We start from the raw sequence: 11393 nt of genomic DNA, 5'->3' as shown, positions 1-11393 counted from the left end.
ACATCCTGTTGTTACGGCGTTTCTCGTGATAATGACAGCTGGCGTGAGGATGAATTGAGGCTCCGGTTTGGGGAAACCCCCAAAGGAAACTGGTGTCAGCTCCCGGCCTGGGGAGGTGTACATTTACTAATGAGAAATGAATGAATTGAAAAAAGGATATTGGTTGGGCACCAAAACGAGAAACCACAGTTTAGAGTGCGGGGGCGGTCACAGATAGACAGCGAACTAGGAGGGGGGTGTTTGAGGTTTGGCCCCCCTCCTGAAATTCAGATAACTTATCTCCAAATGAAAGATGGACACAGTCGCTGTACCGATTCACTTTTGGAGCCTCAAGTGGGCACTAGAGGAACTGCAGTGCTTCATATCTGATACTAAAGACTGGTGCCTGTTTTTAGGTAGCTAGAAAGTCGGTTTTGGATCAGCTGAACCACATCCTGTTCTCTGATGATCAGATACCTGACTCCATTGTCCTGATCAACACCACAGACTGGCAGGGACAGGTGCGCATCCTTTTTCTGTCTTTCAGGGGTTTGAATCAAGCTGAGTTCAGTTTCTATGATCGTTCAGAGCCCAACGTGTCTTTGTCAGTGTCTGTGCTGTCCCTCCTCAGTATCTCTCTGAGGTTCTCTTCGATCAGCCAATCGTCTGCACCGTTTCAACGGCTGATGTTCAGGCCGCCTTCAGCGCCATCGTCGGACGCATCCAGAGATTGTAAGAACATCTGATCAGTACTTTTATTCTGCACAGACATCAGTGTTTGAATCTGGCTGAGCTCTGAATCCTGTTACGTCAAAAAATTCATTTGATTATAAACAAGTTTGCATACAAATGTGTATGAATATATATTCTCTCTGACCTGAATCTGTTTCTGCAGCTGTAACTGCAACTCACAGACTCCGCCCACCATGAAGGTGGCAGTGGGAGGAGATCAGAGCTACCTGACCACGGTGCTCTGCTGCTTCGTAGAGCAGCTGGCCAGCAAGACGTCTGATTGGTTGAGCTACATCCGCTTTCTCATCATCCCTATTGGTGCGCCTATCACACACACACACACACACACACACACACACACAGCAATGTACTAAATTCAGTAATCACAGTACAGTTACAGTTATGCTGTTACAAAGGGTCTTCAGTTCTCTGCACACCAGGCGTGCACAAGGAAAAATAAACATCAACTGTGTTTTATTTTTCTTCTCACGTGACAATCAGCTGATTTCAGTTCATGTGTGGGAGGAGGAAACGGTGGAGCTGTAAACATTTCAGGACTTTTATTACACAAAAGGACGAGAGCGTGGTGCCGAAGTGCAAACTGAATGCAGCTGCATTTTAATGCTAACATCTGCACAGAGTGCATGCTAATGCTAAACTAGCATTAACCCAGAGTGATGTTAAAGCTGAGTGTACGGAGACCTCAGCCCAGCAGAGCCTGTTCATATTTCTACAGTAGAATCACCATGACAACCATCTTTGCTTTGTGTTTATGCGTAAACACAGTGTGTGAGACTTTATATTGTTCACTGGTGATTATGGGAAAGTGAGTTTCTTTTCTCGAGTAACAACCCCAACATCAATGGTACATACTGATATTTTAAACATAATGTGAATTATGGTAGGTAGGTCTCCAAAATAAGAAATATGCACATATTTTACTAAATCATTGTCTCAGTTATGATGAGAGTACCGTCTGGAAACTCCAGTGTTTGTTCCATATCTACTGATGATTTCGTTTTTGTGCTCTGCTGCTTGTCATATTGGTTCAATCAGCATAAAAGTTGGGTGAAAATGACATTTTCTTCATTTTTGTTACAATAAATTTAATTGTAACAAGTATTGTGCAGTTGTTAGTTTACGGATTTATTAAATATATATCATTCAGAAATACACCATTCTTTAACAATGTGAAGTTAATTACTGTGTGCTCAAATATGGGACTTATAATTATTTCTCTTAGCTGTCATGGTCTAAGGAGCTTGCAAAGAAAAGTGTCTGGACTTCTTTGAGTTGCTTGAAGACGTTTCACCTCTCATCCGAGGAACTTCTTCAGTTCTAAGGTCAAATGGCCGAGAGTCCCAGATTTAAACCCAGTGGGAGTTTCCCCCCCAAAGAGGGACAAAGGACCCCCTGGTGATCCTCTAATCACATGAGCCAAGGTGTGAAAGCGGGTGTGGGACCTAATCAGCCAGGGTTTCAGGTGAGCTCATTGTGAAACCTGGCCCCACCTTGTCATGTGACTTCCTGAGGTCAGATGGCCCAGGATGTGAGTGGGCGTTAAGGCGTCTGGGGAGGGAACTCAAAACTGGATTATAGATGGCAGACAGTTGGTGTCATAAGCCCCGCCCTCTGTTCAAAGATGGTCGCTCACAGTGGACGTAAATGGCTTCTTTCACTCCTCTTTCAAACCATCTGTCCTCTCTGTCCAAAATGTGAACATTGGCGTCCTCGAAAGAGTGACCTTTGACCTTTAGATGCAGATGGACTGCTGAGTCTTGTCCCGTGGAGGTGGCTCTTCTATGTTGTGCCATGCGCTTGTGAAGTGGCTGTTTGGTCTCTCCAATGTAGAGGTCTGGGCATTCCTCGCTGCACTGTACAGCATACACCGCTTTCACACCTTGGCTCATGTGATTAGAGGATCATCAGGGGGTCCTTTGTCCCTCTTTGGGGGGAAACTCCCACTGGGTTTAAATCTGGGACTCTCCACCACTGACCCTTAGAACTGAAGAAGCTTCTCGGATGAGAGGTGAAACGTCTTCAAGCAACTCAAAGAAGTCCAGACGCTTTTCTTTCCAAGCTCCTTAGACTACAATGACCTGGATGACTGAGAACCTTCACAGACACTTAGCTGTCATGGTTTTGACTAGCACGTACTGGAGATGCTCCAGAGCAGTCAGTGTTTCCAGGAAGTGTGCTCCTCTTATTGTGAATAAACCAAAGTAATCAGTGTTCACCGAACTGCTTTAAAACAAAGAAATGGTTTCTGTTTATCCACAGCAACATCTCTATGTGGAGCAAAAAGAGAGAAGTAAATCATTATTTCTATAATAATGTTTTGAGTCTTAATGTGACGGTTTAAAAGCAGTTGCTTGCACAGGTGAATTCACAGGACTATTAAATAAACCTTTTTACATCTCTTTGGACTCACGGCTCCTTCATCGTGTTCATTCAGGCGTTCAGGTAATATCTTCTGAAAGCACACAGTGCATGCAGCAGTGAATACAAACACAGTTAGAGATTGTTCATAGAGAATCCCCTCAGGAGTTGATAGAGACAAAAATATGCAAATCACTTAATGAAACTTTGGAAGAACTGACCTTTAAATCCAAAAAGCCAAATCCTGTAAGTCACAGTGCTGGGACCAGCATATTTCTATCATTTATGTGAGGCTAATAAAAGCTTGCATTTATTTTAGAGATGAAAGCTATTCAGCGAAAACCAGAGCTGCTGTTTGATGACCTTCCATATTACAGGTTTATATGTGACTGTAACATCCAGGAGGAAATAAAGTATTGCTTGTGTAACTCGACGCGTTTCTTTCACAACCTACAGACGTGTTAGGACAGGGAGCTGCTGCCAATGGAGCATGTGCATCAACCCAGGTCATAACATCTGGACACAAACATGTGGAAACATGATGACTAATGTCCCAACTTACACAGTACAAAGCTCTCTGTTTGACACACAATACCAAACAAAGGATGTTCCAGTGTTCCAGTGAAACCCCTGCACAGGCATCTCTGCTGATAGCTGCATGCGTGCTGCATGGTCCTGGACCCCTGTTCAGAGGGTCTGGCAGAGGATATGTGAACACCTAGGTCCAAAGAGGAGACTTGAGAGAGAGGTCTGTTAACACATAGTGAGTGAGAAAGGTGACTGGAAAGGAAAAACTCAATGCATCATGGGAATCCCCGGCAGCCTACGTCTATTGCAGCATAACTAAGGGAGGATTCAGGGTCACCTGGTCCAGCCCTAACTATATGCTTTAGCAAAAAGGAAAGTTTGAAGCCTAATCTTGAAAGTAGAGATAGTGTCTGTCTCCCGAATCCAAACTGGAAGCTGGTTCCACAGAAGAGGGGCCTGAAAACTGAAGGCTCTGCCTCCCATTCTACTTTTAAATACTCTAGGAACAACAAGTAGGCCTGCAGTGTGAGAGCGAAGTGCTCTAATAGGGTGATATGGTACTACAAGGTCATTAAGATAAGATGGGGCCTGATTATTTAAGACCTTGTATGTGAGGAGCAGGATTTTGAATTCAATTCTGGATTTAACAGGAAGCCAATGAAGGGAAGCCAATACAGGAACTCTGCTTCCTGGTCCCAGCTCTGGATAGTCATATTTTGGGGGGTTTAATAAATTGGTCCATATTTCTAGAAATGAGAGCTGCTCCATCCAAAGTGGGATGGATGCCGTCTCTCCTAACAAGACCAGGTTTCCTCCAGAAGGTTTGCCAATTATCTATGAAGCCCACATCGTTTCTGGGACACCACTCAGACAGCCAGCAATTTAAGGAGAACATGCGGCTAAACATGTCACTCCTGGTCTGATTGGGGAGGGGACCAGAGAAAACTACAGAGTCCCACATTGTTTTGGCAAAGTTACACACCGATTCAATATTGATTTTAGTGACCTCCGAGTGGCGTAACCGGGTGTCATTACTGCCGACATGAATTATGATCTTACTGTATTTACGTTTACCCTTAGCCAGCAGTTTTAAATTTCCTTCAATGTCGCCTGCTCTGGCCCCTGGAAGACAATTGACTATGGTTGCCGGTGTCTCTAGCTTCACATGTCTGAGAACAGAATCACCAATTACCAGAGTTTGACCCCCGGCGGGTGTGTCGCCGAGTGGGGAAAAACGGTTAGACACATGAACAGGTTGGTGGTGTACCTGGGGCTTCAGTTTAAGACTATGCTTCCTCCTCACCGTCACCCAGCCGCCCTCTTTCCCCAGCTGCTTGGGGTCTGCCGGGAACAGCTAGCGGGCCTACGCTATCTTCGGCTGCACCAGCTACAGGGGCCTGGCTAGCTATGGGTGAATGAAGGGTGCGGCCGAGTCTCCAATTCAGTAATCCTGGCCTCCAGAGCTGCAAATATGCTACATTTGTTACAGGTATCATTACTGCTAAAGGAGGCCGAGGAGTAACTAAATATCTGACACAATGAGCAGGAAAGTGCAGGAGGGACAGGTGACGTAGCCATGGTGCTAACGAGTCGGCTACGAGCTAAGCTAAGCTAGCGAAACAGTAGAGAGACAGTGAGTGAATACTTTGGCTATAAATTAGGCAGTGAGTATGCAGAAAGGGAGCTTCGGATGAAACACGTGAAGATTATACTATGAAGAAAGAAAGTATTTAGAAGTTTTTAATTAAATTGCTAAGCAGATAAGCTACTCAGAAACACCACTGTGTTTGAGCAGGAACAGGAAGTGATACTCTACCGGAGAGAGCTGTGGTGGGCTGTGGGGAATAGGGGTGCTTATTGCATATCCTTCTAAGGGCCTATGTCTATCTCCTGGTCTTATCCCAGTGCAAGTGCAGCAGTTGGTGACCCAGTGCACTTTTCTGCTTGTGCTCTAACATTTTCATACATTCTGTTTCCTTTTTTTCCATTTTCATTTTCACCACCATTCATTCATTCACTCGGTCTCTCCATCTCTCTATGTTTATACTTGATAAAAAATTGTATTGAAATCAGAGACATTGGATCAGAAAGTGTTTTAAATTTGTCAGGTTACAGATGGAGTGACCTATATTCCTTCTTTTGACCAATGACCCCGACATGGATCAGTGAGCAGGTGCTTCATGTGTTGTGTTTTGGGTAAAGACCTGAAGCTTCTTACATCTTTTCCCCTTACACAGTGAAAAAAGTGGTTTTACAGCTAAACATTGCTCGTACCAGCTGCGTTTCCAGTTGCCGCTGGTGAAGGCTTAGAGATCCAGAGATCTCTTTAGATCTCAGTAGAGCTCCTTAAAGCTATGTAGAGTTCATGTGAGGCAGCTCATTGGGCTGGTGGATAGCATGTTTTGGCTCATGAACCTTCCTCTAATGCGTTTCTCTGCAGGAGTCCACCCGCTGGCCAAGTACCTGTCCTCCCTGGATGGGAAGTTCAGCGGTTTGTTCGTGGACGCCAGCTGGAGGGAGCTGTTTGGACGCCCGGAGCCACCTCCTTTCGGTACCTCTGACTAGTAGTTTTAAAGGTTTCCTCCCAATTATTGCTGCATGACACCTCAGCAGCAGTTTAAAGAGCTGGTTTTAGTAAAACAGAAGCATTTATATGAGATGAGACTCATTCGTTTGGCCTCTTCTTTGTGTCATTTACTGGTTGAAGCATCGCTGCTCTGACTGAGCACAAACACAAATCCAACCTTTCCAAGTGTTTTTTGGACCTGGGATAAAAACCACAGGATGTGATGTGGTTTGTTTCTGACAGATCCTGTGGGCATAGCCGGTCGGGTTTCTCAGTATTTGGCCGGAGCTGCTGTTTCTCACCTGTGTCCGATCTCAGAGGCCATGCTGACCTGCAAACACAAGAGGTATGTTCCCCTCAGCATCAGGATCCGACCGGAGAGGAGGGAATGCTCATCAAACACTTCAGTCACTTCCTCTTTGTGTTTGTTTGCTGTAAACCTCCACCACTCAAGTTCTGACCCCTGTAATGGTTCTGCCTTCGGTCTGCTTTCGATTTTTGGACACTTGGTGCCACTGAGCACACCCATGTTGAAGGAAAGCGCTGCAGCACAGCTGGTACTTTCTCACTCTGAACCCGTTTATTTGTGGTTAAAATCCTCCCAGCTGTTCCGAACGATGCATGCCAAGCAGAAGCCACTCCATGTTGGCGGTAAAATTCAGAGTGTACCAGTGTTAATGTCATGACTAATAATGTTTTTCTGACAGGCCATGATGATAACTAAATAAAAACTTGCAGTACTGCATTACTGTATATAGGTTTGAGTGTCCTTCATCTTTCTTAACTCTTACTTCTCTGTATTCTTCTGTACAGTAAGGTGAGAAACAGTATTCCTATTCTCCTGTACGTGCCGCCAATTGGCAATAAAAATCTTTGAGTCTTTGATGCACCGAGAGCTGAAAGTTTCCTGTTTGCTTTTCAGTCAGGACCAAATCACAGCAGCACCCAGTGGCCATCATAGAAACTGCAGCAAGAGAAAGTCTTTCATTTATAACGAAACGATCTTCTCACTTTTATCCAGTGTTGGGCAAGTTACTTTGAAAAAGTAATTAATTATAGTTACTAGTTACTTCTTCAAAAAAGTAACTGAGTTAGTAACTGAGTTACAAGATTCTAAAAGTAATTAAGTACTTGAAAAGTAACTATTGCGTTACTTTAAAAAAAAAAAAAAGTTTAACACTCTGGGGTATAATTGGCCATTTTTAGCTACTTTTGATGTTTCCTCTACATTTCACCTTTAAAATCTATTTACTTTGCCTTGTTTGGTATCATCAGCACAACCTCACGTGTCTGAATTTACAGTTATGTTTTCATGTTGACATACTGTATTAACACAATTGATCTAAAATCAGTCAAAAAACATAAAGTCTGAGTAGAAAAAGTTATATTTTTTACTGTAACAACCACAAACATGTTTAATGAATCATATTTCATAACTTTAAATGCAAATATAAATTTTCAATTTTAAAATCATATCCACAAGTTTAGCAAACAAAGTTATTTGCATCCATTTACCTTTTACCCTTTTTTTAAATAACCATTTCAAACTATTTAAAGAACAATCAGCTGTTCTTCAATAAGATGCCACAAATTATTTGTGCCACTCCAAAAAATCATTTCTGTCCACTATAAAGGAGAACATCACAGCCTGATACCTGCAGGTCTGACAGCAGCAGGTGTATCACTGCTGTTTCTACCTGGAGACAGCAGTCGCCTCATTGTTCTGACACACAACACACAACTATCCACAACACTACACACTAACTACACAAGACAACACATTAACTACACACTACAAACACGCTGAACGTCACAAATCTCTCATATCTTAAAACTCGCTCTCTCTCTCTCTCTCTCTCTCGCCGTCACTCCTAAAACTTCCCCCTCTACCTAAACAACCAAATGTCATGTTGCCATATCATTTTTTGATTGGTCGACATGGTGCATTTTTCCACCAACATGAACGGGCTGTTTTTTTGTTTAGTTTCTTTATGTTTTCGTCATAAGCAGAGAGTGCTTGCTAGCGCTGTCCTTAGACGTTAAACGTGACGAAACTATTGAGGAAAAAACGCCGCGTATATCTTGTTTATCACGACTCTGGTTTTACGTGGCCTATCAACACAGTTTATAATCTGGTATATGTCACCTTGTTGCTTTGTCTTTAAGTGGTCATGTGATTGACTTACCACGACTACTTTATTCTTCCTCAGTCAAACAGCAGCACTCGATTGTTTTGCCCCCTGAGCTCCAGGTGTTGTGCTAGAAAGTGATTGCCGTCCGCGGGAGCGCGCAGCTGCTTAAAGCTGTAGCGTCCAGATTACTTACAGCTACTTCCTGCAGCTGATATAAGATGCTTCAACCGTTAAAAAATAGTAACGCGACCGCACCGCATTTTCTTGTTAGTAACGGTAACAGCGTTGTAACGAGAGAAATAGTAATTAGTTAGATTACTCGTTACTGAAAAAAGTAATGCCGGTAGTAACGCCGTTACTTGTAACATCGTTATTCCCATCACTGCTTTTATCAGTTCATTTTGCTCTTGCTCCACAGCCCCGACGATGACTCCTGCCAGAAGTTTCTTCCTTTTATCGGGGTAAGAAATGCTGCTGTGCTCCTGGAGTTCCTGTATGACACCCTCAACGCCAAGAACGGGACATTTTATAGCAGTATAAATACAAAGACAGTGCAAAACCTTCAATCAACAGGAAGTAGTCCAAAGAAAAAGTCTTTAAACTGATAAATAAATTTGTTTCATAAAGTTGTTTCACAGCGAGCTGCATCAGCTCTTCTTGTAACTCTCTGTAAGCTGAGGATGCTGCTGGATGTTCAAAGCTGAATTTCAGCTGCTCAGCAGTTCAACGAGCCTATGTCATACTTTTGGTTTTGCAATGCTTTCTACCCCCCAGCTTTAAAAGGCTGATTGGGTATGGTCGTCCCCCCGCAGGGCGGGCGAGCGGACGGCATGAACTCCGAAGTGTGTGAACGAGGCAATGTACGAGCTTCACATTGATACCAAAGGTGTATCTACTATTTTCAAACAGGTGACAGGTGTGTGCTGCAGGCGGACTCTTTAGGACAGCATGGTTTAAAATGGTGAATGGACTTTGTAGCGCCTTTCTTCACTGTTTGAGCGCTCAAAGTGCTTTATCGTCTGCTGAACCAAGAGCTGATGGCAGCTTACATCTGGAGCTCTGGTTCAGCATTGATGGACCAACGTTACACCTGCCATGTGCGCTAACGTGCTAATGTACAGCAGCAGGGACATGAAGCATATTCTGGAATGACAGGTATGTGACAGACATAAAAACTGTTTTTGTGCCTGTTCTCAGCTGGTGAAGGTCGGCATCGTGGAGCAGAACTTCATGTCCACCTCAGGTATGCCTGCCTACCTTCCCCATGCCCTTTGACCTCTGACAGCCTCTGATGTCTTTGTTAAATGTTCCTCTTGCCCCTCCACAGTGGACTCTGATGACATCATACTTGGATCTCCTCCCTCCCAATCAGGAGCACCGATCAACATCACCTCGACACCTCCTCCCTCCCCCTCCACCAGGTACTTCCTGCCTGCAGCTTTTTCCCAGACGAACGCCGTTCCTCTGTGATCAGAGTCGTGATCCTCCTTTTTTCTGTGCAGCTGTCCCACAGAGGTGATGGGACTGCAGGTGGACTACTGGAGCAGCCAGGGTGGAGGAGGAGGAGGAGAGCGGAAGAAGGAAATCGGGATGAAGAACACGCTGAAGAGCAACTTCCGCTGTCTGCAGGTGTCGAGGCTCAGCGGAGGAGAGCTGATGAGCATGACGGTGGTGACGAAGGAGAAGAACAAGAAAGGTGAGGAAGAGAAGGATGAAGTTTGAGGTGAAGATGAAGGTGTTGTTGAAGGTGATAATGAATGTGTGTTTGTCAGTCATATTTCTCAGTAAGAAGGCAAAGGAGAAGGAGACGGAGTCAAGGAGTCAGCTGATTGAAGGAATCAGCAGGTTGATCTGTACCTCCAAACACCAACACACACTCAGAGGTAAACACACACACCTGGTTAAGAAGCACAGACTAAACCAGATTCTTACTCTGGATGGCATTACCTTGGCCTCCAGTAACACTGTGAGGAACCTTGGAGTCATTTTTGACCAGGACATGTCCTTCAACGCACATATTAAACAAATATGTAAGACTGCTTTCTTCCATTTGTGCAACATCTCTAAAATTAGAAATATCCTGTCTCAGAGTGATGCTGAAAAACTAGTTCATGCATTTATTACTTCCAGGCTGGACTACTGTAATTCATTATTATCAGGAAGTAAAAAGCCTTCAGTTAATCCAAAATGCTGCAGCAAGAGTCCTGACAGGGACTAGAAAGAGAGAGCAGATTTCTCCTGTTTTGGCTTCTCTTCATTGGCTTCCTGTTAAATCCAGAATTCAAAATCCTGCTCCTCACATACAAGGTCTTAAATAATCAGGCCCCATCTTATCTTAATGACCTTGTAGTACCATATCACCCTATTAGAGCACTTCGCTCTCACACTGCAGGCCTACTTGTTGTTCCTAGAGTATTTAAAAGTAGAATGGGAGGCAGAGCCTTCAGTTTTCAGGCCCCTCTTCTGTGGAACCAGCTTCCAGTTTGGATTCAGGAGACAGACACTATCTCTACTTTCAAGATTAGGCTTCAAACTTTCCTTTTTGCTAAAGCAGTTACATTATAAAGCACCTTGAAGCAACTGTGATTTGACGCTGCATGAGTTGAACTGAATTCCTCCTCATGTCTCTCAGTGTCCGTCGATGGCGTGGAGTGGAATGACGTAAAGTTTTTCCAGCTGGCGGCTCAGTGGCCGACACATGTCAAACACTTTCCTGTTGGAATCTTTGGATACAGCAAACCCTGACGTTCTTCGCTCTCGTCGTCGCCTGGGTCATATGAGCTCCCTGTGGATGTGTCGTGTTGAGCTCCTGGTGACGATGGGCAGTAAACCTTGTAACTCCTCCTCGTCCTCTCAGTGTCAGCAGAGCAGCAGAAACCTTGTTTGCCTTTTTCTCTCACATCATGTTGGAGTAGAAATATTTGTACCTCATCAGAAAGTTTTTTATGTGATGGATGTGTCTGACATGGAGTAAGTAATGCGCACATGTTTGTCCTGTAATAATATTAATGTTAATAATATTATCTTTTATATATGGCTCAGCTGAGTTGGTTAATTTGATTTTTAAGGAGTGGTCT

The 11393-nt window shown here is 44.0% G+C and overlaps 1 protein-coding gene across 1 annotated transcript in view; it reads left to right on the top strand.

Annotated features, from left to right (window-relative positions):
• The window catches only part of LOC116319950 (phosphofurin acidic cluster sorting protein 1-like), a 38544-nt gene extending 27252 nt beyond the window's left edge, over nt 1-11292 (top strand). The window contains exons 5-15 of the mRNA XM_039613644.1: nt 396-500; nt 611-711; nt 875-1029; nt 6059-6169; nt 6428-6530; nt 8735-8777; nt 9514-9559; nt 9644-9737; nt 9819-10012; nt 10089-10199; nt 10949-11292. Of these exons, the coding sequence (XP_039469578.1) occupies nt 396-500; nt 611-711; nt 875-1029; nt 6059-6169; nt 6428-6530; nt 8735-8777; nt 9514-9559; nt 9644-9737; nt 9819-10012; nt 10089-10199; nt 10949-11061 (1176 nt within the window). The 3' untranslated portion in view covers nt 11062-11292. The remainder of the gene's footprint in view (nt 1-395; nt 501-610; nt 712-874; nt 1030-6058; nt 6170-6427; nt 6531-8734; nt 8778-9513; nt 9560-9643; nt 9738-9818; nt 10013-10088; nt 10200-10948) is intronic.
• The last annotated feature ends 101 nt before the right edge of the window (nt 11293-11393 follow it).

The sequence above is a fragment of the Oreochromis aureus genome, linkage group 6 (assembly GCF_013358895.1).
Source record: "Oreochromis aureus strain Israel breed Guangdong linkage group 6, ZZ_aureus, whole genome shotgun sequence".
NCBI classification, from domain to species: domain Eukaryota; kingdom Metazoa; phylum Chordata; class Actinopteri; order Cichliformes; family Cichlidae; genus Oreochromis; species Oreochromis aureus.
This window is presented reverse-complemented; position numbering and strand designations above follow the sequence as displayed.